The sequence below is a fragment of the Heptranchias perlo genome, chromosome 13 (assembly GCF_035084215.1).
Source record: "Heptranchias perlo isolate sHepPer1 chromosome 13, sHepPer1.hap1, whole genome shotgun sequence".
NCBI lineage: Eukaryota > Metazoa > Chordata > Chondrichthyes > Hexanchiformes > Hexanchidae > Heptranchias > Heptranchias perlo.
Window position 1 is genome coordinate 13269453 of NC_090337.1, and position 26004 is coordinate 13295456.

At 42.7% G+C, this 26004-nt stretch overlaps 1 protein-coding gene across 2 annotated transcripts in view; it reads left to right on the plus strand.

Annotated features, from left to right (window-relative positions):
- LOC137331296 (glutathione hydrolase-like YwrD proenzyme) overlaps positions 1-26004 on the plus strand; it is a 58882-nt gene that overhangs the window by 12007 nt on the left and 20871 nt on the right. For both annotated transcript variants that reach the window (XR_010965420.1, XM_067995005.1), the window contains exons 3-9: positions 435-588; positions 1478-1631; positions 2632-2838; positions 11310-11462; positions 17073-17160; positions 19318-19489; positions 24136-24298. Coding sequence is in view for 1 of the 2 variants with exons in the window: in XM_067995005.1 (XP_067851106.1) it covers positions 435-588; positions 1478-1631; positions 2632-2838; positions 11310-11462; positions 17073-17160; positions 19318-19489; positions 24136-24298 (1091 nt within the window). In the remaining variant the exon portion in view is untranslated. The remainder of the gene's footprint in view (positions 1-434; positions 589-1477; positions 1632-2631; positions 2839-11309; positions 11463-17072; positions 17161-19317; positions 19490-24135; positions 24299-26004) is intronic.

Sequence of the window (26004 nt, forward strand, 5' to 3'; positions counted from 1 at the left end):
TTGGTCCAGTTGAGCTGGTGAGTGGTGACCCCCAAGATGTTGGTGGTGGGAGATTTGGCGATAGTAATGCCATTGAATGTCAAGGGGAGGTGCTTAGGCTCTCTCTTTGAGATGGTCATTGCCTGGCACTTGTCTGGCGCGCTTGTTACTTGCCACTTATTAACCCAAGCTTAGATGTCGTCCAGGTCTCGTTGCCTGCGGATAATTGCTGAATTTAATTCCATAATAACAAAAGTTATTGAAGAAAATATAAATTCATTCCAAAAAGCTCAATATTTGGGTGCAAAAACAACACATAATTTACAGAGTGCATGAAAATCAGTGAGACTTTGGAACTTTCGCAAGGGACTCAATAAAAATCAGTGGGATTTTTCATGCATGTCAGGTCAGCTAGCCTCTGTGTGAGATTTCATTGGTAACATTGACATTTGCAGATATACTCAAAAAAGGTGGGAATGCTGCGGATGCTGCAGTTGCCATGGCAGCAGTCTTGAATCTCACTGAACCATCCAGCACTGGCCTTGGTGGAGACTGCAATTGCCTGTTTTATGATGCTAAAACTAAGAAAGTATATGGAATAAATGGAAGGTAAGAAACAGTAGTGAAAATTCATAGCCATCCATGTTACTCTCCCCCAGACTACTAATACATACCAGGGATGAGGGACTTCTGTTATGTGGAAAGATTGGAGAAGCTGGGGTTGTTCTCCTCAGAACAGAGACGGTTAAGGGGAGATTTGATAGAGGTGTTCAAAATCATGAACAATTTTGATAGAGTAAATAAGGAGAAACTGTTTCCAGTGGCAGAAGGATCAGTAACCAGAGGACACAGATTTAACGTGATTGGCAAAAGAGTTAGAGGCAACATGGGGAAATATTTTTTTACGCAGCGAGTTGTTATGATCTGGAATGCACTGCCTGAAAGGGCGGTGGAAGCAGATTCAGTAGTAACTTTTGAAAGGTAATTGGATAAATACTTGAAGGGAAAAATGTACAGGGCTATGGGGGAAGAGCAGGGGAATGGGACTAATTGGATAGCTCTTTCAAAGAGCCAGCATAGAAACGATGGGCCAACTGGCCTCCTCCTATGTTGTTCCTACTTTGATACTATGGTGATACATTGGCTTCCTCCATGTATTAGCCTGAGGTGTCAATTGCTTGTGTTTTTAAACCATGTGTGACCCCCATCCCCCATCCCCCCACCAATGTGATAGCTGTGACAGTAAGTGTCTTCTCCAGTCTGTACGTGATTTAATAAATTGCAAGTTACTTTTTTAAGGTGCAAAGATATTTCCAAGCAGTTTTCTTTATAGGCCACTTGGGGGCATCCCATGGAACCCAATGAGCCAAATATACAAAGGCTTTGAAAATGTAGTTGAGGACAGTGCAACATTTGACATTTAAAAAAAAGTAAAATGTTATATAAAATTTGGTATCCAGAATGAATCGCTAATGTACAACCTTTTTTCTTTCTGCAGTGGCAGGTCTCCACAAGCATTGACCCTTGACCTGTTAAAAAAGGAAGGCTTTGTTGAGACTAACCCTTTACCGTTGTTCCATGCCAACCTTGTCACTGTGCCAGGCGCTGCCGCTGGCTGGTGTGACACCGTCTCTCTCTTTGGAAGTAAGAAGGTGAAGTATGGCATCAGTAACCTTCCCTCGGTGGTTCCCTCTTTATATCGCGTCTACTTTTTCGCTAAAAATGAGCAAAGAAGGGAAAAGATCATCTCAGGTGCTCCGAACTACTTTAAGCCCGAATCAGATAATTAACCCTTTCATTGAGCCACACAACACTGAAAACAGCAGTGCAGACAGAGCAGGAAATCAGTTAGGATTTAAAGTTTGTTATGTGAGGAAAAAGACGATTATGTCACTGTGCAAATGCATAAGCATCAATAACATCACCTGGCTACTTAATGGAGTGTTAACCCGTGCAAAATAAAAGGATAAACACTGCCATTAAAATAACTGGAGAAAGGATTTGATACGAGTGCATTAAGCATTTGTAAGATGATATAAGTCTCAGTAATTTCCACCCTATCGAATCCTATGGGAGTGGGATTTACTGGATTTGTTATAAACCCATTAAAGATTCCATAGGCATCGATGTGACTTTCTCATAACGTGCACAGGGAATTAAGCAAAGTTTTTCAACGGTGATTGGGGAAATTTTAACCTATCCCTCCTGTCTGGAAACAGACGAGATCGGGTGTGACTCTGGTTTTAAACCCTGCCCGATTGAAGTCGTGGAGAGCAATATTGGGCGGAGTGTAAAACCAGGGTTCCACCTGATCCTGTGGGATTCTCGCCCAGTGATTTAGGTTAAAATTAGCCCCCACTGTCACAGCTAATATTTCCCATTGCTACTGTTTTCATAATAGAAATGATAAAATCAATTATATTTAGAGCATTGGAATAGCAATTCCTCCCATGAATAGGGTCACAGAAAGGAGGAGAAGAAATGGCTTTTATCTGTTGCTCTGTTTTTCCTGATGGTTGGGTTAGAGAGGGATTCCTGTAACCCTGTGTGGTACCTGCTGAATTTGTCTCCGTGGTGAGACTCGATGGAGTTTGATAATTGAAAAGTTAAATGTTGCGTTGAATTTTCTAACAATATGTTTCTGCCCACTAGCTCTCTTTGGGTGAAATTCTGCAGCCTGCCATCGAGCTGGCAGAAAGAGGGTTCCCTGTCGCTGAAATCACAGCGTTTCACTGGGAGGGAGGAGTGAGCGTCCTACAGAGACCGGGAAACGAACACGGAGAAGATCTCCTGATACAGGGTAGAAGTCCTAAATGTGGACAGATATTCAAGAACCCTTTTTTAGCTCAGACCTTTAGGGTGAGTGATTCAGCTCTTTCCTGGGTTCCTCTTAAACCTGTGTTCTAAATGTGCAATCCCAAAGTCATTTATTATTGAAAGAACTTGCATTTATATAGCGCCTTTCACAACCTCAAGGTGTTCCAAAGCACTTTACAGCCAATGAAGTACTTTTGAAATGTAGTCACTGTTGGAATATAAGGAAACACAGCAGTCAATTTGCGCACAACGAGGTCCCACGAACAGCAATGAGATAATGACCAGTTTTAGTGTTAAATACTGGCCAGGACACCAGTGAGAACTCTCCTACTCTTCTTCAAATAGTGCCACTTCTTCAAATAGTGCCACGGGATCTTTTATGTTCACTGAAGGCAGACATCTCTGAAAGACTGCACCTACGACAGTGCAGCACTCCCTCAGTGCTGCTCTGGAGTGTCAGGCTAGAGTACATGCTTAAGTTTCTGGAGTGGGACTTGAACCCACAACCTTCTGACTCAGAGGCGAGAGTGCTATCACTGAACCAAGGCTGACGTTGCCAATGATTTATGATATTACTCTCCTAGTTCTCATATATCTGGAGTATTTCAATGCAGCAGAGCATCCGTTATATATGCTGGTATTATCTGTCATCCAATGTCGTAACATGCACCAGGAGTTTTCCTGAACAGAGCCTGGTCTGAGGCTCGACCTCGTTTCACATCTTTTAATTGTATTTCATCTCTTTCTCATTCACTGGATAAAACAACATTGGAGGGGAGGAAGTAGATTTCCAGTTGCTATTTAGCATAATCATAAACATGTTCCTTATACGTAGGAATAAATAACAAACAGTGGAAATGTTCCCCCATAATGTTCATTTGTATTGTACTTGTCTTCTTTTCTGTACCATGAGTATAGGACCAAAATTGGGAGACTGTATCAGTCACTTTCCATTGTCCAGCTGGGAACAGGAGCCCTTCCATTGTGACAGATAATGGCCCTACAGTCTATTGAACACTTACATAAAGTGTGGAGTAAGAACATCTACTTGGCTCATAGAATGTATTTACATTTTGTCCAATATCATATTCCATGGTGAAGTTATGAGGGTGGACTTTTCAGCTATGAGTATTTGAGTACAACTGATGATAAGGTGAAAGCCAAGATTTCAGACTACCACATAGTAATAAAGAAAGTAGAAAGACTTGCATTTATATAGCACCTTTCACGATCTCAGGACATCCCAAAGTGCTTTACGTTGAAGTACTTTTGAAGTGTAGTCACTGTTGTAATGTAGGAAATGTGGCAGCCAACTTGTGCACAACAAGGTCCCATAAACAGCAATGTGATAATGACCAAATAATCTGCTTTAGTGATGTTGATACCTTAATGATCCGATGGAAAGTTGGTTGTGATTATATAAATATAGCTTCTTGATATCCAGAAATGACCCACTTGACCTTTACAAATCAATGTGGCTTCCAGCATTGGGTGGTGTGGGGAATAATTACCCCTGTATGATCCCTACAGTGGCAAGTCTCAAACTAAGATCTGGTCCATATTGCTCCCTCTGTTGAAGAGCTCGTTCGCAGAGTCCAGGCATTTCAACTTGAAATGTTGTTACAATGAAGGGGGGAGGTTTCCTCAAGAAGTGTATCCATGAGCCAGCACCCAGTTTCATAAACTGTTCAGGTTTGTTAAAAACATTGCAAAACTATTACTATCATTTTTTAGATCTAGATTTCTTGCTAAAACAAGAACCATCTGCCAAATCTGTTTAACGTTGTATGGGGTGAATTTGTGTATTGACTGCTTGGTCATTAAGCATCACCTGGACAGAGTACAGAGAGAAGTATTGAGCAGGGAGGATAGCATTTCCATTATGGAGCCCACTCAGTTTCCCTAAAGAATATCCTTCCAATAATTCAAATGGAAGGGAAATTTAGGCAGGCTCCCTTATCTTTCCCTCCCCCCACCCTTCGATTTTCCTGTATTGGCTGTGCTCAGGCTATTCAATAGCCCCAGGTACAGGAACCTGAAAATCTACCCTGTATTCTTTTTTGTTAAAAGAGGGAGTTTTACCCCAAACTACTTCCATGACCAGTTATGAAAATGTAAGAGGTTTTGAAGTTACACTGTACAGTAGTACCAAACAAAAAAAAAATTGCCAATCTGAGAGTTTAAAGCAGCAAAATCTCATACATCAGCCACCTATGATATATACCTGCAACATACTGGCAGTTTGAGATGGGTGTATAGAGGACTCCAGGGAGGAGCCCTGGCAACAACGAGTGCTAAAAATAACGAGAACTGCAAAATAATCAGAGGCCACGGAGGGACTCCACAGGTACGTATGTACCTGTCACCGATGGTTACCCGGCAGAATTGTTGCCCCTATAAATTTTTGAAAGGACAGTAAAACTGTTCTTATCAAAGAGCATTTACAGTGGCAATATAAAAAGGGTGTTGTCACACACGTCATCAGTGCTATTGTTGAAATGCAGTATAATTTAGTGCTGCCCAAGGATGGTTATTTCTGTGAGTCATGACTTATAAATAAAGAATATATTAGATAAGCCTGTGCTTTACATGTTCTAAGGATTGATTCATTGTTACCTTTACCACTTCGTCACCTCATGGCTCAGTTTCTCCATTGCCTCTCCAGCTCCATCCTACACAAACTCCAACTCATCCAGAATCTGTGGCCCCTGTATTATCTCACACGTCATGCTCACTCATCACTTCTGTCCTCACTAACCTACTTTGGCTTGCTGTTGCCCAACATATTGATTTTAAAATTCTTGCCCTTTATCTTCAAATCCTTTCATGACTTTTCTCCCTCCTACCTCTGGAATCTCAAGGAGTACAACATCCCAGCCTGTTCGATCTGTCCTTCTGATTCTGGCCTACTGTACCTCTCCCTCTCACTCTCCCCCTCCTTTTATTGTCCCACCATTGACATTAGACCATTCAGCCGCTACATGCCTGCACTCAAACTCTCTCCCTCAGTCCCTTTGCCTTTCTCTCTTTCGCCCCGTGTCAAAAAACCTTCTCAGAACTTAACCTTTTTGACTGTGCTTTTAGTCACCTCTCTTAAGTCCTGCTTACTGTCCACCAATATCCTTGTAAAATGCCTTTGAGCATTTTGTTTCATATTATTTTTATACTGTGTGGATTGAATTTTAGTAAAGAAAGACTTGCATTTATATAGCGCCTTTCACTACCTCAGGATGTCCCAGAGCACTTTACAGCCAATGAAGTGTAGTCACTGTTGTAATGTAGGAAACGCAGCAGCCAATTTGTATACAGCAAGGTCCCACAAACAGCAATGTGATAATGACCAGATAATCTGTTTTAGTGATGATGGATGAGGGACAAATATTGTGCTCCATCAGTACTGCACTGGAGTGTCGGCCTTGATTTTTGCTCAAGCCTCTGGAGTGGGACTTGCTCCCACGACCTTCTGACTCAGAAGCGAAAGAGTGGTACCCACTGAGACACGGCTGACACTATGTAGCTTAGTTATGGTGATTGGCTTTTGAAGCCAACATTTTTGACTCTCTTACGCCATATCAATTCATATCAATTACAATTATTTATACTTTGCTTCAGTATCCATTTCTTGAAGATTATTCTTGCAGTTCCATGATGGGTTGCACCAGCTGCCTTGTGTTGACAGGATAGCAGCTCTGTATCTCATAAGATGTGGTAGTCTCCCATCAGTAAGTCACCATAGAATAATCCTGTTATGCAGGCATGAGGAAGGTATGTGATGGGACTCAGATTTATGGAAAAAGAAACCACTGGTGTGTCAAACCTGATGAATTATGCACTGAGCATCACTTATTGGGCGTAATTTTCATTGTCACCAATTGATTTCACATCAATGGAAATGAAAAATCCGGTGGCTACCATAATGAGCGGGCGATTCAGTCTGCCAGTTTACCACCCAAGGGTGAAGGTGCATATTAGCCCCATTATTTATGGTCAACCACTGAGCCCTGTTGTCTATTCTCATTGTTATATGTAAAGTGCTATTTTCCTTACTGTGCTTCCTTTCACCGTACCCTGGGATTGTGCTATTGTCTAGCTAGCTTACGTTCTTCCTGTCGGCATGCCTTATTCTAGCAAGCCTGCTTTTTTCTGAGTAGTGCATTTCCTAACTCCTTTGAATTGCTGTCAGAGGTTAGGTGCTCACAAGACTGAAAACAAAAGTTACCTTCATCAATCCACCATTCTTCCTTCAACCTACCTCATCTCTTTTTTTCCTTTTTTTTGAGCCGTGTTGATATCCTGGTTTATGGCTGTTGACCCTTTACCTTGGTTTCTCAACTTAAAAAGAACAGGCATTGTGATAGAGCCTCTCCATCAGCGGGAGAACACCGGAGCGCATCCTAAATCCGCCCAAGCTGGGATTAGTTACAGGGACAGGGTAATTTTCATGCTTGGGGGCGGGCAGACAAGAGGAGGGTTGGCAATGGCTCAATGAAACAGTAAGTTATTTAAATCTTCAGCTCCTCAGGGAGCTGTCAGGACATTTTCTGGGGGGGAGTGGGTTCGGTGGAAGACTCACCCTCTCCACACCCCCGCTGGAAAGTCGCTTAGGAGTCCAAATGGGTGTTGCAATCCCGGCCGAAGCAGGTTCTGCTCCATTTTCTGGTCCTCTAACTGGCGATCGGCCCAACTCTTCTGTGTGGAAGTTCATTTATGAAATGTAATCTGTGGAAAGATTGTTCCTTCCTGTAACATAATGGGTAAAGCACTAAAGCCCTCAACTTTTTAATGTAATTTTGACAAGATGTGACCTTGGAATGTGAGTTTCTTTGATGTAGGTATGCACCAGCCATAGGGTTTCAATGGTCAATAATTATAGTTATAAAAGGGGGACTTTGAGCAGCTGAAGCTCATTATTTGAATGAGCTTTTTTTAAATATTTAATTTTATAAATCATTGACAAACACTGAATCTATGTCCACACAGTTGTCTGCACTGTCATTTGATAATGATTAACCTTTATGTGTTGGCGGTACCAGACAGCAGTTGTCACCGAAGTGTGCTAGTGTTCCCCGGGTCAGATTACAGCACATTGTTCTTTCTTCATAATCATAACCGCTAATTAGAAATGCATTTGAAAACAAAGTTCAGTAACCGGGTGCTGTGGTGGGTTTGTAGTCCAGCCCAGAGTGAAGGGATGGTGGTCCCCTCATCCTGCTGACTGTAAGGGCTCTAAATGATGCACGTCAGGGGAAGTCCCACCCAGTTCCTAGAGAGTGCGAGCCCATAGATCTGAGCTGCCCACAATTTGAAACTAATTGGAACTAAATTGTCAACGTTGCTTAAGAAATACAGCGTTCATACAGCTGGTCGGTGTGGGGTTAGAACAGTTCTCACTGTTGCAGTAAGAGGGTTCTTTTCAAGGGTTAAGGTCAGGGCAGAGTAGAACCAGCTTTACAGCCAATCTGGTCTGCATATACCTTTTCTTTTTAATTATTGGAGGACTGTCAAGTTCCACAGGACAGAACATCACCAAGGTTAAAAAGAGCAAAAGAAAAGTTCAGAATGAGAGGACAGTGAAAGGGGGGAGTGGAGGGGAGAGTAAAAGCGAGTGATGGGAGCATGAAAGGGGAGTAATGGGGTGAGTGAAAAGGCAGTAAAGGGGAGTGATGGGGGCATGATGAGGGAGTGATGGGGAGCAGGGAAAGGAAATGAAGGGGAGAGTAAAAGGGAGTTTCTTTTTAGGATCTGGCAACTGTTGCAGGACACTGGGACATTCTTGTCTTGGTGAGGAAGTGGCGGTATCACCCCAGAGGAAACAAGAAGAGTAGGTTGCTTGATGTTTACACTTGATGAAAAAAAGGTTGTCAGCACAAAAATGAACAAGAATCCTAAGTTTAGAACATAAGAAAGTGCATTTACCAGCCAGAATGTTCTTCTGGTTATTAATCTAGATTTTTATGCCCCTGTCAGGAATCTTGGAGTGAATACTTTTTATTTGGTTGACACTGTTCTGATAAAAGTTGACAATGGAGCCAGATGGTTACTTTTTTATCCTAAGATTCTTATGTGTAGAAAGAGTGACTGTCATGTTTTATGAGCATTGACGGTGACTTCGACCTAAAAAACTCATGAAAACATGGGTTCAAATCCAAACCCTGACTGATGAGATGAATCTCTCCGTCTGCTGGCTGTAAGGGTTCTATGAGAAATAAGGTTGGGCAGTCTCAATCGGCTTCTGAGTGGGCAAGAGCCCACTGTACAGAACTGCTCCCAATTCTGCACTAATTGATGATCTCATTCAGAGAGGCCAGAGATAAACTAGTGTGGGTATAGAAATTACATAGAATTTACAGCACAGAAACAGACCATTTGGCCGAGCTAGTCCATGCCGGTGTTTATGCTCCATGTGAGACCCTTCCCACCCCTCTTCATCCAACCCTATCAACATAACCTTCTATTCCTTTCTCCCTCATGTGCTTTTATCTAGCTTCCCCTTAAATGCATCTATGCTATTCACCTCAACTACTCCATGTGGTAGCGAGTTCCACATTCTAACCACTCTCTGGGTAAAGATGTTCCTTCTGAATTCCCTATTGGATTTATTGGTGACTATCTTATGTTTATGGCCCCTAATTTTGGACTAATGCACAAGTGGAAACATTTGTCTGCGTCTACCCTATTGAACCCCTTCATAATCTTAAAGACCTCTATCAGGTCACCTCTCAACCTTCTCTTTTCTAGAGAAAAGAGCCCCAGCCTGTTCAGTCTTTCCTGATAGGTGTAACCTCTAAGTTCTGGTCTCATCCTTGTAAATCTTTTTTGCAACTACTCCAGTGCCTCCACATCCTTTTTATAATATGGAGACCAGAACTGTGCACAGTACTCTTAAGATGTCACATTGGATTCAGTAGAACTGCTCTTTTGAAGTTAGGCTGAAGCAGGTTATTGGGGCAAAGCAGAGGGAGTTTTACTCAACACTTAATGGTGCCATACCTGTCTTGGGGATACTTGATGCTGAAACCAGGAACCTGAAATTAATATTGTTTTTTACCCCAGCACTGCTGACCTTCATCTTCATCAGCACTAAATTCCCACAAAAGATTATGTAACAAGAATGTGAAACTGCTGTTCAACCCAGCTAACATTTAGATCCTTGTTCATGACGTTAATCGACCATTTTTATCTCTGTCTTGCCATTGGTATCAAGCCTTGTATTGCTCTACATCAGTGGTACATTGCCGCCCAGGAGCCATTTGTGGTCCACCTTCTATTTATCTATATCCCTTGACAGGCTTTCTGCTTCATGTAACTTTTGACTTTTATTCACAGCCTGCTGGTCTATGGGATGTTGAGTGAGCTGGGATTTAATGTTACAAAAGCAAAATACTGCGAATGCCGGAAATCTGAAATAAAAACAGAAAATGCCGCATCAGGTCAGGCAGCATCTGTGGAGAGAGAAACCGAGTTAAGGTTTCAGGTCGATGACCTTTCATCAGAACTTGAAGAAGTTAGAGATTAAACAGTTTATAGGCAAGTGCAGAGCCAGGAGAAAGGTGGGAGGGAGGGGGAGGAAAGAACAAAAGGGAAGGTCTGTAATAGGATGGAGGGTGGGAGTGATTAAATGACAAAAGGGATGATGGTGCAAGACAAGGAGGGTGGTAATGGGACAAGTTAAGAAACAAAAGATGGGTCTAGAGGAGCTGTATATGTCAACATCAGAATCATTAGCAGCACCTTCTGTCCGAAAAAATGGGAGCAGTGGTTATGATCTGAAGTTGTTGAACTCAATGTTGAGTCTGGAAGGTTGTAAAGTGCCTGATCGAAAGCTGTTCCTTGAGCTTCCGTTGAGCTTCATTGGAATAGTGTAGGAGGCTGAAGGTAGAGAGGTCAGAGTGGGAGTGGGATAGAGAATTAAAATGGCAAGTGACCGGAAGGTCAGGGTCACGCTTGCGGACTGAACGGAGGTGTTCAGCAAAGCGATCACCCAATCTGCGTTTGGTCTCCCCAATGAGAGGAGACTGCATTGTGAGCAGCGAATACAGTATACTAAATTGAAAGAAGGACAGGTGAATAAATTAATGTTCTTTCCTCTTTCTCTTGCTGTCCCAACAGAAGATGACAAGAAAATGGTATTAGCAGGCAGGATTATCTCACCTTCCATATGACAGCTGAAAGAGACATTTAAAAATAGCACTGTTAGTCCTGTAGTTCTATTTCCCTCTTCTTTTTGGGAAGTTCCTGCTTCTGCTTGGCAACTGCCCACAGTAGCATGATTGAAATCAGAAGCTCACCGTATGGGGAGTTGCATATCCTGTCCCATCGCTGGTCGACCTATCCTTGCTGCAGTGCTTCTGGGAGTGGCCATTGAGCCAGGCATCGGTTAGGATTTTGGTCCTTGGGCAATGAGTAAGCAATACTGATGTCCTTCCTGCTGAATCAGGAATCTGGCTTCTTTTTTGAATACTTTTTTTCTCAGAAAGTTTCTGAGGCACGTGTGTATTATGTTTCTTGTGAAGGAGTTGGCTCAGTTTGGAAAGAAAGGGTTCTATGAGGGAAGAATAGCAAGAGCCGTCGTAAACATCATTCAGAAGAATGGCGGAGTTATGAATCTAGATGACCTGAAGGAGCACACCAGCACAGAAGTTACACCAATCTTCACAGACTATAAAGTAAGTGCCTTAATTTATGTTTCTTTTTATTGATAATCAAGATGGGGAATAACTGTGGGGAGTTCATGTGGTGAACTATGCTTGGCCAGATATAGCACAGATCAAGGTCCCTAGTGTAGTTAACATTCTCTAAATTAAGAGTAATTTAAAGGAGTAAACTCCTTAAAGGGAGTAACTAACGAGCTTAATCTAAGGCAAGTCATGGTAGCAGAGCTCGCACCCGTGATATGCTCCTCCTGCGTTATGTGGGAAGTCATGGACACTACCGGTGTCCCTGGCGACCATGTGTGCAGGAAGTGTGTCCAGCTGCAGCTACTGGCTAACCGACTTTCGGAGCTGGAGCTGCGGGTGGATTCGCTGTGGAGCACCCGCGATGCTGAGATTATCGTGGATAGCACGTTCAGTGAGGTGGTCACACCGCAGGTAAAGATTACGCAGGCAGAAAGGAAATGGGTGACCGCCAGGCAGAGTAAAAGGACTAGGCAGGTAGACCAGGAGTCCCCTGGGGCCATCTCCCTCTCAAACAGATATACCGCTTTGGATATTGTTGGGGGAGATGGCTTATCAGGGGAATGCAGCAAGAGCCAAGACCGTGGCATCACAAGTGACTCAGCTGCACAGGAGGGGAGGAAAAAGAATGGGAGAGCAATAGTGATAGGGGATTCCATCGTAAGGGGAACAGATAGGCGTTTCTGCGGCCGCAGACGTGACTCCAGGATGGTATGTTGCCTCCCTGGTGCTAGGGTTAAGGATGTCATGGAGCGGCTGCAGGACATTCTGAAGGGGGAGGGTGAACAGCCAGAGGTCGTGGTCCATATCGGTACCAACGACATCGGTTAAAAAAAAAAGGGATGAGGTCCTGCAAGCAGAATATAGGGAGTTAGGAAATAAATTAAAAAGCAGGACCTCTAAGGTAGTAATCTCAGGATTACTCCCAGTGCCATGTGCTAGCGAGAGCAGAAATAGGAGAATAGACCAGATGAATGCGTGGCTTGAGAGATGGTGTAGGAGGGAGGGGTTTAAATTCCTGAGGCATTGGGACCGATTCTGGGAAAGGCAGGACCTGTACAAGCTGGACAGGTTGCACCCAAGCAGAACCAGGACCAATATCCTCGCGGGGGCATTTGCTAGTTCTGTTGGGGAGGGTTTAAACTAGTATGGCAGGGGGATGGGAACCAAAGGGCAGGTACAGATAGGACAAATTCAGACCAGGAAACAGGAAGTAGAAAAGCAGTTAGTGGTGTAGTTAGCGACTCAGAAAGGCAAAATAAGTAAAGGTTAAATAGTGTTCAGCACAGGAATTTGACGGGGTTAAAGGGTATATACTTCAATGCAAGGAATATTACAAACAAAGCAGACGAGCTAAGGGCACAGATAGACACATGGCAGCATGATATCGTTGCTATAACGGAAACCTGGCTTAAAGAGGGGGATAATTGGCAGCTTAATATCCCTGGATATAGAGTTTTCAGGCAGGATAGAGTGGGTGATTAAAAAAAGGAGGAGGGTAGCATTATTGGTTAAAGAATCATTTACAGTTGTGAGAAGGGATGATATGCTAAATGGATCATCAATCGAGGCCATATGGTTGAGCTAAGAAATAAAAAAAGGGCAGTCACACTACTAGGATTGTACTATAGAGCCCCGAATAGCGGAAGGGAGATAGAAGAACAAATATGCAGGCAAATTTCTGAGTGCAAAAATAAGAGGGCAATAATAGTAGGGGACTTCAACTACCCTAACATCAACTGGGATTCAAACAATGTGAGGGGCACAGAGGGTGCAAAATTCTTGATCGATGTCCAGGAGAACTATTTTAGCCAGTAAGTGACGAGCCCAACAAGAGGGGATGCAATTCTAGATTTAGTCCTGGGAAATGGAGATGGGCCAGTGGGTGAAGTGACAGTGGGTGACCATATTGGGGATAGTGACCACAATTCAGTTAGTTTTAGCATTATTATGGAAAAGGACAGAGTTAAATCAGGAGTAAACGTTTTAAATTGGGGGAAAGCAAATTTTACAGAACTAAGGTAATTTGGCAGAAGTTGACTGGACACAACTACTTGAGGAGAAATCAGTGGCAAGCCAGTGGGAGGCACTAAAAAGTGAAATTCTACGGGTACAAGGCAGACACGTCCCTTCAAAGAAAAAGGGTGGCACTGCCAAATCTAGAGCCCCCTGGGTGTGTAGAAGTATACGGGGCAAGATAAAGCAGAAAAAGAAAGCTTATGACTGTCACAGAAAACTAAATACTGCAGAAAGCCGAGAGGAGTATAAAAGGAAATAAGGAAAGCAAAGAGAGGGAATGAAAAAATATTAGCTAGTAAGATTAAAGAAAACCCAAAGGTGTTTTAACAGTACATTAAGAACAAGAGGATAGCTAAGGAAAAGGTGGGACCTATCAGGGATGATAAGGGTAACTTGTGTGTAGAAGCAGAGGATGTGGGTAGGGTTTTAAATGAATATTTTGTCTCTGTATTCACAAAGGAAAGGGATGATCCGGACATAGTAGTTAAAGAGGAGAGGTGTGAAATATTGGATAAGGTAAACATAACGAGAGAGGAAGTACTCGAGGGACTGGAATCCTTGAAAATTGATAAGTCACCAGGGCCGGGTGGATTGATTCCTAGACTATTGAAGGAAGCCAGGGAGGAAATAACGGATGCTCTGAGGATCATTTTCCAATCCTCACTAGATACAGGGGAGGTACCGGAGGACTGGAAGACTGCAAACATAGAACCATTGTTTAAAAAGAGTACGAGGGAAAGGCCGAACAATTATAGGCCGGTCAGTCTTACCTCGTTGGTGGGCAAACTATTAGAATCAATACTGAGAGATAGGATAAACTGTCACTTGGAAAGGCATGGTTTAATTCGGGATAGTCAGCATGGATTTGTTCAGGGAAGGTCATGCCTTACAAATCTGATTGAATTCTTTGAGGAAGTGACGAGGAGGATTGATGAGGGTAGTGTAGTGGATGTTGTCTACATGGATTTTAGTAAGGCATTTGCCAAGGTCTCACATGGCAGACTGGTCAGAAAGGTAAAAGCCCATGGGATACAGGGAAATGTGGCGAATTGGATCCAAAATTGGCTCAGTAATAGGAAACAAAGGATAAAAGTCGATGGTTGTCTTTGCGAATGGAAATCCGTTTCCAGTGGTGTGCCACAGGGCTCATTGTTGGGTCCCTTGCTGTTTGTGGTATATATTAATGATTTAGACTTGAATGTAGGGGGCATGATTGGCAAATTTGCAGACAACACAAAAATTGGCCATGTAGTTGATAGTGAAGAGGATAGCTGTAGACTCCAAGAAGATATCAATGGGTTGGTGGAATGGGCAGAAAAGTGGCAAATGGAGTTCAACCCGGAGAAGTGTGAGGTAATGCACTTAGGGAGGGAAAACAGTAAAAGGGAATACGCAGTAAACGGGATTATATTGAGAGGGGTAGAGGAAGTGAGAGACCTTGGAGTGCATGTGCACTTGAAATGCCATAGCATACAAGGCTACGGACCAAATGCTGGAATATGGGATTAGAGTAGACAGGGCTGATGGCCGGCGCGGACACGATGGGCCGAAGGGCCTCTATCCGTGCTGTATAACTCTATGACTCTATGACTCTATGGCAGTACAGGTAGATAAGGTTGTGAAGAAGGCATACAGAATGCTCTCCGTTATTAGCCGAGGTATAGAATACAAAAGCAGGGATGTAATGATGGAACTGTATAAAACACTGGTAACGCCACAGCTGGAGTATTGTGCGCAGTTCTGGTCACCACATTACAGGAAGAACGTAATTGTCCTGGAGAGAGTGCAGAGAAGATTTATAAGAATGTTGCCAGGGCTTGAAAATTGCATCTACGAGGATAGATTGGATAGGCTGGGGTTGTTTTCCTTGGAGCAGAGGAGGCTGAGGGAAGACTTGATTGAGGTGTACAAAATTATGAGGGGCCCAGATAGAGTAGACAGGAAGTACCTGTTTCCCCTAGGGAGAGTTCAAGAACTAGAGGACATAGATTTAAGCTGATTGGCGGAAGGATTAGAGGGGACATGAGGTAAAACATTTTTACCCAGAGGGTGGTGGGTGTATGGAATTTGCTGCCCAAATTGGTGGTAGAGGCAGGGACCCTCAACTCTTTTACAAAGTACCTGGACCTGCACCTAAAATGCTGTAAGCTGCAGGGCTACGGACCGGGTGCTGGAAGGTGGAATTAGAATGGGCACCTGGTTGTTCTTCGAGCCGGTATGGACACAATGGGCTGAATGGTCCCCTTCTGTGCTGTATCTTTTCTATGGTTCTATGGTTCTGTCAAATGGAAAGATGTTCCCTGTGCATTTAGTTAGTGTCAGATTTGTAAATGTGTTGCTTGCAAATGTGATTATGAATTTGTTAAACCTAACGCACAGTGGAAAATATCTGCTACAATGTTTTAACCTGTTGTCATTATCTTGCCTCCTCTTGCTAAGAACAAGTACTGAAATGTATTGCAGGAAATGGCAATGGTGCAATATTTGTCGTGATTGTATATACATTTGACAGAACAAATTGTAATCTTATCAATCAATAAGATTGTATGAACAATCTTACTGACACTGCATATCAGTTTTATGAACAATTGATGAGAAGTGTAAAATCAGTGATTAACAGTTAACATGACACTAATTGACCTTTGTGGTGTTGACATGAGAGTCAAAACCAAGTGTAGTCTTCAGGTGAAGTGGGAGATAATTGGACCAGGGTGTGGAGAGGAACATTGGAACAGGAGTAGGCCATTCAGCCCCTCGTGCCTGCTCTGCCATTTGATAAGATCATGGCTGATCTGTGATCTAACTCCATATACCTGCTTTTGGCCCATATCCCTTAATACCTTTGGTTGCCAAAAAGCTATCTATCTCACATTTAAATTTAGCAATTGAGCTAGTATCAGTTGCCGTTTGCGGAAGAGAGTTCCAAAATTCTACAACCCTTTGTGTGTAGAAATGTTTTCTAATCTCGCTCCTGAAAGGTCTGGCTCTAATTTTTAGACTGTGCCCCCTACTCATAGAATCCCCAACCAGCGGAAATAGTTTCTCTCTATCCACCCTATCCGTTCCCCTTAATATCTTATAATTCATTTCCCATTTTAAAGGCATACACTCTATCCTTTTTTTTACATTTCCACTCTAAATTCCTATGTCTTCACTTATAATGGAAACTGCATATATAAACTTGTCATTCTGTTAATACTGCCTCCTAGGAACATAGGAACAGAAGTAGGCCATTCAGCCCCTCGAGCCAGTTGCGTCATTCAATGGCTGATCTGTACTCCATTTATCTCAACTCCATTTATCCACCTTTGGACATAGAAATTTATAGTGGCAAAAGTTAATAGGAAGGACACGCAGACATAAAAGTTTTAATCCAATATATAGATTATATAGATGTATGTACTCATCCATAAGAGATCCATAGACACAGTGATCACTTTATTGGTTATGCTACCGGACTAGCTGGTTCTATAATTTAAAAAACATTTTACTTGGCAGGGTCAAGAGATTTACTTGAATGATTAAAAAAAAACAAGTTGCAAAAGTTTCTCATTGTCTATTTCAATGCCCCTCTTACTTTAGGGTGTGAGGATCTGGGAGCTTCCTCCAAATGGACAGGGAATCACAGCTCTGATGGCCTTAAACATGCTGGAGAACTTTAACATCAAAGGTAGGAGACTGAAATCTTCAAGAGTGACAGAAGCTGGAGACTTGCGAATCCCTGAACTGCACTCCTTGTGAGAGCCATTCCTACTTTGGTGCACCCGATTGCAGAATCAGACTTAAAATGGTCACCATGAAATATTATTCAGTAATAGGAAATGGATAATAAGTGATGTCTTGGAGGTTGTAACACAGGATGGGTTTGAGTTTTGGACTGAGCATGAAGCTGCAGCACTTTCACCATTGTCCGATCCCAAGAGTGTTGTACAGACTAGAACGCACTAATCTCCAGTTTTTCCTGTTCCTGCTCAGGCACTGGTTCTTGGGCACCAGCCACCCATTGCCACATTGTCCAGATGGTCATTCTTCACGATGCTAAGGATGGCTGGTGTCCAAGAAATGTGTCTAATTACGAAGGGAGGAATTTGGAGGGAAGGAAAAATGGCAATAGGCAGCAAGCCTAGTCAATGAGTGTCAAAAGAATACTTAACTGTCGGGTGCATCACAGCCGAACCAGATCCTGTCCTCACCCTCTTTTGCACTTTCCAGCAGTAGCCATTGGACGGTGATCGAACATGGGAACCTCTTCCTCAGCCCAGGGGTACTGAGGCCAATTGCAAATACACACAGGTGCAATACCTTTTGAAGGCTGATACCAGCTACTGCAGCGTCGGCCAAGGGTTGAACCTGCTCTATATGATTCAATACCACAATGGACAGCAGACATCCTTTTTTATGTAATATATATACCATAGTAGTTTATAACCTTTTTCAGGCCTTGTTGGTGTTTATCCTTTTGTATTATTACTAACCGCTGCCATTATGTCTGCTGCATTTACACAATGGGCTGTGTTTGAAGCCAGCCTAGATTGATGGGAGAAAAACCTCTTCTTTTGCTGGTTGTAATAGTTGTATGTGCAAACTACCCCCCCCCCCCGCAATTCCCCGCCCCCCATTACTGAGGCAAAATCACTTGAGGTGGAGAGGTTTAAGGAGGGAATTTGAAAACTTAAGGCCTAGGCAGCGACAGCCAATGGTGGAGCAATAAAAATCCAGTCCACCAATGTGGAATATTGTGGCAGGTTCATTATTTTCTTTATGTATGAGAAGTGAAATGAAGCTGAGGGAATAAGTGAGTTCTGATCATAACTGTTGTTCCGTATATTCACCTTACTGTGAAATGGAGCAGCTTGTCGATTCGTATTAGGCCTCACCTCAGAAAGTATTTTCTCGATCCGCCTTTAAAGAGATTAAAGAAATACATGTGCAAAAGACAAAATATCCGATTCAGGTCACTGGGGGTATTGTTATACCCCTGAGCTGTGGTATCGTGCAAGTAGATATAGGGCAGTGAGAGTCAACGGGAGTGACTGATGCCACTGAACATGAGGACCTGTCAGCCGTGGCTCAGTGGGTAGCACTCTCACCATTGAGTCAGAAGGTTGTGAGTTCAAGTCCTACTCCAGAGACTTGAGCACGTAATCCAGGCTGACACGTCATTGCAGTACTGAAGGAGTGCTGCACTGTCGGAGGTGTCCTCTTTCGGAGGAGACGTTAAACCGAGGCTCCGTCTGACCTCTCAGGTGAACGTAAAAGAACCTGTGGCACTATTTGAAGACGAGCAGGAGAGTTCTCCCAGTGTCCTGGCCAATATTTATCCCTCAACCAAACGTCACTATAACAGATAATCTGGTCATTATCTCATCGCAGTTTGTGGGATCATGCTGTGTGCAAATTGGCTGCCGCATTTCCTACATTACAACAGTGATTACACATCTAAAGTGCCTCATTGGCTATAAAGCACTTTGGGACGTCCTGAGATCATGAAAGGTGCCGTATAATTGCAAGTCTTTCTTTATCTACAGTAGACCTGAATTTGTAACGATGTCACCCTGCCATTACTGCCTTATCTGGGCGGACACGTCCAGGTCTCCTGAAGATTGGTACGGATGCAAAAATGGTCGGGGACGCACTGGTAGGGACCCCTGGGTCCCCATCCCTATTTTCTGCTCCCACCTGCATAATGCCAGAAAACTTGGCTTAACTCGGGCAAAAAAATTCTGCTTGGGGACTCAGCCAGAGGTACGAGAGGGAAAACACTCTGAATAGAGTCAGATACAAAAAAACAGCTGCGATTCACTCCTTCCTTCTTCTCCGTTTCCAGAAATGGGCCACAACAGTGCAGATTACATTCACCTGCTGACTGAGGCACTAAAGCTCAGCTTCTCTGACAGTTTCTGGTTCTGTGCTGATCCAGCCAAGATCAAAGCGCCCGTGGAAGAACTGCTGTCTAAATGTTACAGTAAGCAACGCTCGGAGATCATCAACATGCAAAGGTGAGGCTTGACATTCAAGGGTTTCCATGTTTTGGTGGAATTGAACTTCATTGCCTTAAAGAGGGAATCTCCACATTAGCTGCCCTGTTCGAAATCACATGGTTAATTAATATTAAGATTAACGTTAATGCAATTTAGACCTTCTGTAGATAACAGGGGAATATTGTTTGTTCTTTAAACAGATTCCTGATTGCATTGTCAGTGAAGGGAAGAACTAGCTAGCTTATAAAGGTGTGGTTGATGTCCTTTTCATACCAGTGGAGTTAGATGGAGTTTTGCCACTGGGGATAGATGAGTAATTTTCCAGAACTTTCTATCAGGAGATTAAATAAGTTGGGTAAGAACATGAACTATGGAACCATCTCCACAATATAGACCATATACAGTCGACATTATCTTGCAATTTACCTCACCTATTTAATCTTCTGAGGGAAGATTCTGCATAAAAACTCCCCAAGCCTCAAAGATTATCACATGAAAATTCAGAAACTTGATCCCCCCCGCAGTTGCACTCTACAGGTGACAAGCCTTTACCTCACCCCCTCCTCCCCTCTCAAGACCCAGCAGCACAGTGTGTCTTGTGTAGCATTCAACCATCTTAATCTAGCCTTCAGTCTTGACATTGCAATGATTGGCCAGGGTCTATGATTTAGAGAATATAATATAGTGGAGAAGGAATGGGCATGATGGTGCAAATGGCCTTTCCTCATTCTGTGCTCTTTTCTTCTTATTAATATAAAGATACTGTTTTCTGAATATTAATATAAAGTGGATTTGGAAATAAAAGAAGGGCTGTAAACATAATTGGGCAGGAAAAACGTTTATTCATTTTCCTAAAAAAAAGCCTAAATTACGTAGAAATTACAACATGAAAACAGGTGTTTGGTCCAACTAGTCTGTGTTGGTGTTGATCCTTCATATGATGGTAGTCCTGGTCCCATATTTCCCACTCTGTTCCCATATCCCCTTATTTCCTTCAACCGCCTATCTAATCTATCTTAAACGTTGACATGGCCTCTGCTTCAATCACTAATTCCAGTAGTGCATTCTAAAGCCTCACAACCTCCTGTGTCAAAAGGTTTCTCCCGCTCTCTGTCCTAAATCCCATCCATTAACCCTGTATCTAACCCTGTTCCCTTGTTCTAGGTCCTCAGCCACTTATCAACAATTTGTTTCTATCTACTCTGTCCCATCCCTTCATAATTTTAAATACCTCTAACAAATCACCCCTTCATGTCCTTTGTACTAATGAAAACAGCCCCAATTTTTCAAGTCTTCCTTTGTATTTGTATTTTTTCATACCAGGCAGCATCCTAGTATACCCTTTCTATTGCCTGAACATCCTTCCTGCAGTGTGCTGCCCAAATCTGCACACCGTGCTCCAACTATGGTCTTACCAAGGTTTTATATAGATTCACCAGAACATCTCGATTTTTATATTGTATACCTCTTGCCATAAAACCCAGTATTCTGTTGGCTATTTTTATAGCCTTATCCATTTGAGATGCTGCCTTTAATGTCTCAACTTAAAAGGTATGATGTAGTAGCCATTACTGGCTACAAGCTGGGCATGACTGGGAGCTAAATATTCCAGGCTATAAGATCTTTGAAAAAAGTACAGGGAAATAGGGAAAGAACAGGCAAATTGGGAAGGGACAGGGAAATTGGGATAGAAGGTGGAGTAGTAATATTGTTAAAGACACAATTATAACAGTAGAAACAAAGAATTTCAGTAAGGGTGATCTGGTGGTGGAAACACAATGGTTAGATTTAAGGAACAGCAAAGGATCAGGACTCCAGTAGGAGTTGTCTACAGACCTCCTGATACTAGTGATGTAGTGGGGGGATGTATAAATACGGAGATCAGAGAAGCTTATAGTAAAAAAACAATATGGTTATAATGGGAGATTTTGATTTTCACATAGACTGGGAGAAGCAGAATAGCTCAAGCAATAAAGGCAATGACTTTCCAGAATATATTCAGGACAGTTTTCTAGAACAATAAGTTTTAGAACCACCAAGGGAACAGGCTATACTAGATTTAGTGATGAGCAATGAACCAGAATTAGTTAACAATCTGACGGTAAGGGAACATTTTGCGAATAGTGACCATAATATGATTGAATTTGATGTTAGGTTTCAGAAGGAGAAAGGAGAGTCACAAACCAAGGTTTTAAATTTAAGTAAAGCAAACTTCAAAAAGGGTGAGAAATAAATTAACTGCAGTAAACTGGGCTGAACTGTCAATGGGTAAACCGACAGACAAAAAAACTATTTGGTACAAATCAAAAGCAGTATATACCCATAGAAGGTAAAAGCTCTACTTGCATAGTTAAACAATCGTGGTCAACAATTGAGATAAGTGGCAGTATCAAGCTAAGAGAAAAGGCTTACACATATGGAAGGAAAGGGGCAAATCCAGCAGACTGGGAGAGCCATGAAAAGCAACAAAGGAATATAAAGTAATGAGGTGCAAAAGGGGAATATAAAAAAAACTTGCAAGGGACATTAACAGTAAAAGTTTTTAGAAATATATTAAGAGAAAGAGAAAGGGGAATGTGGGCCCATTAAAGACAGATGCAGGTGAGACTATGATAGACAATAAAGGAGTGGCAGGCTTGTTAAATTAATACTTTGTATCCGTGTTCACAGTAGAGGAAGAGGACAAAGTAGCAGCACAAGGGAACCTAAAATTAAGTCAAGGCAAGGAACTGGATTTAATACAAGTTTTAATAAAATGGTAATGGAGAAAATAATGAGACATAAAATAAACAAATCTCCAGGACCTGATGATTTCTACCCCAGGATATTAAAAGAAATAGGTGAGGAAATTGCAGATACATTAGTCATAATTTTCCAAAGCTCTCAAGATTTGGGAATTGTGCCTTTTAGATTGGAAAATTACGAATGTCACTCTATTATTTAAGATGGGAGGGAGGGAGAAACCAGGAAACTACATGCCCATCATTTTAACATTATTTGTGGGGAAGTTACTGGAATCTACCATCAGGGACAGAGTAACTGAGTAACTGGACAAGTATGAGCTGATCAAAGAGAGTCAACTTGGAGATGTGAAGGGTATGGTGAATAGGGGAGTGTCTATGGATGTTGTCTATATGGACTTCTATAAGGCATTTGATAAAGTTCTGCAGAAGAGATTATTAGCAAAAATGAAAGCGCTCGGTATTGGAGGTAGTCTTGTGACACGGATTGGTAATTGGATGAGCGGTAGGAGACAGAAAGTGGGGATAATGGGAATGTATTCTAATTGGCAGGATGTGACCAGTGGTCTTCCCCAGGGCCTCAGCATTTCACCTTGTATATCAATGACTTGGATGAAGGAATAGAGAGTTGTATATCCAAGTTTGCAGATGACACTAAGTTAAGAGACACAGTAAGTTGTGCAGATGGGAGCAGGAAAAAGACATAGATACACTAAGTGAATGGGCATTACTAAGACAGATGGAGGTCAATGAAGGGAACTGTGGTGATCCACTTTGAATCCAAGAAATATAAATCGGAACATTTTCTAGGAAACTAGGAACTGTGGTGGAGCAAATGAATTTGGGTGTCCATGTACACAAATCACTAAAAGCTAGTGCACAGGTACAAAAACTAATCAATAAAGGGTTAAATTATGCAGACTGGTAGCTTAAACTTGGCTTGTATTCCCTTGAGTTTAGAAGTTTGAGGGGAGATCTAATCAACATCGTTAAAATGTTATAAGGATTTGATAGGGTAGATACAGAAAAGCTATCTCTTCTGTTGGGGCAATCCAGAACAAGGGGGCACAATCTTAAAATTAGAGCCAGGCCATTTAGGAATACAATCAGGAAGCACTTTGCCCACAAAGGGTAGTGGAAATCTGAATCTCTCCCCCAAAAGGTGGATGCTGGGGGTCAATTGAAATTTTCAAGATGAGATCGATGGATTTTTGTTAGGTAAGGGAGCAAAGGTGGATAAATGGAGTTGAGGTACAGATCAGCCATTGAATGGCGGAACAGGCTCGAGGGGCTGAATGGCCTACTCCTGTTCCTATATAAACCTGAACCTCCAAATCCCTCTGCTCTCACACCTCACCCAGCTTTGCCCCATTCAAAGTACAAATATCCCTTTTATTTTATGCCCAAATTAAATCATAAACTCATTTCATAGAATCATAGAAAGGTTACAGCACGGAAGGAGGCACAGTCAGATTATTTACAGACTAATCTATCAGTGCTCCAGTATTTTAATGAGGTGCCGGTGAATGTCAGGGGCCCATTGCTTACCTTAGATTAAAGTATATGTATTTAAATTAGATGGAAGTCTTGACATTTGGAGCAGTATCAACAGTGAAGCCAAGCAGAAGAGATATGTATTGGAAATGATGTATTGACCCAACAATAACAAGTTGTAAATGATGTTGGACTTTATACTTTGTGTCTGCTTGAGAGCCCTGATCAGACTGTTCTTTACTTCTATTAATCTGCTGCTAGGTTTAACTTCATTAATAGTTTTTCAAACGTTTGGATGTGTTTTTGATTTCAGTTTACGGGTCATAAACTTTAATTGATTTTTAAAAAAAATGTATTTCTCACTTCTTTCTTTTGGACTCCTTTACATGTGACTTCTTGTTTCTTCCCTTGCCCCTTGTGGATTGTTAGGACAAACAGTCAATATATCCATGGCAGCCCGTGTGAAGCCGGCAGTGACACCGTTTACTTTACAGCGGTGGATGCAGAGGGAAGTGCCTGTTCTTTGATCAACAGCAACTACTTCAAATTTGGCACTGGACTTGTCCCAGAAGGCTGTGGATTTGCCTTGCATGTGAGCAACAAAATGAACCGCACATACCCTTTAATCGCAGCAACGGGCAATTATCTGCTACTGGGAAGTGCTGTGTACGCTGTTTACTGATAGCACATTCAAGCATTACAGGCAATGGTGACCCATGAAAAAGTGACCCATGCATTGGCAGTGGGCCTAAGAATTCATTAACAGTGTAAGTGGGTCTGACTGATGATGCTTGAATGCAAGACTGAGTATTACACAGAATTCACAGCACAGAAACAGGCCATTCGTCCCAACTGGTCTATGCCAGTGTTTTTGCACCACATGTGCCTTCTCCCACCCTACTTCAGCTAACTCTAGCAGCATATCTTTCTATTTCTTTCTTCCTCGTGTGTTTATCCAGCTTTCCCTTAAATGCTATTCGCCTCGATTATTTCATGTGGTAGCAAGTTCCACATTCTAACCACTCTCTGGGTAAAGAAGTTTCTCCTGAATTTCTTATTGGATTTATTAGTGACTATCTTATATTCATGGCCCCTAGTTTTGAACTCCCCCACAAGTGGAAACATCAGTTTGACATTGTCCCCTGTTGTGTCTTATCAATACCGTAGATTCTCCCCAGACCAGGCCTGGATTTACCTCCCACTATCCTGCTCTAAGTCAGGTGCAAAATGCGGGGGTGGTGGTGGTGGGGGGCGGGGGGCGAACTGATAGAATGGTCTGTATTCCTACCCAACCACTATTTTCCTCCCTCCCCTCCTCCCGTCCGTTTCCCACCCACCAGGTGTAAATAGTAGCGGGAAGGCTGAGCCTGCTGAGCTGACCCATTTCCCTGCCTTCCTCTGCTGACTCCAGGAGAGGGCAGGGTGGTGGGGGTGGGAGGGGTGGAGTCCCTGGGTCAGTGGTGGAGAGCCTGCTGATGCCTCTTTTGGAGGGAGGGCCTGTTAGCAGGTCTCACTTTAAGCCTCAAACGTTCACCTTTTTTAGGCTTGGCCAAGTCTGACATCTTAGACAAAAGAAATCTCTCTTCGATCTTCGTGCCTCTTCTGTCCCATTTAAGTGATCTCCTCTTCAGCTGCTGCAGCACCACCCAGAGTTTCCTGGCTGACAATGGTAGGTTTCCCTCTTGCTGGTGTAGATTCCAGTGGAGGCCCGCCCTGTATAGTCAATGACTCCCAACCCAGGTTCAAGGAAAGGTTGGGGTGGTGGCAGGTGGCTGTCCACCTCAAGCCCGTGTAGGGGCAGATTGACGAAAATCCAGCCCAAAATCGCTTCTTTTTCTTTAGTGTGAAACACTCACTTATCTAAGTATTTTCATTCCCTTCCCCTTCTTTGTGTCTCTTGAGCTAATTACACTGTCCAACATGCTCTTGCTCCTCCTTACATTCGCTGTGTTGTAATTAAATACATGGTTCGGTCTCCTATTCTAGCTCATGTGCGCCCAGGACCTTAAAGCCGTGGAACACATTATCTATTTTTCCCTCCTCCGCCAGCCTTAGGCATTGCCTAATGATTACTCCTTGATTTACCTCATTTGATTTATTACTGTCTTGAACCTTGGCAGCAGAGGCACAATCGCATAGCAAAAGTTGGGAGCATAACACGGTCATTTGGAACGAGGGAGCGGGAAGAGAGGAACGTAACCAATATCAAATTTTTTTTTTTGCTGGGCCATGTTTCTTTCACACCCTCACACCTCTTGGTGGCTGCACCTATTCCTGATAATTACATAGAATTTACAG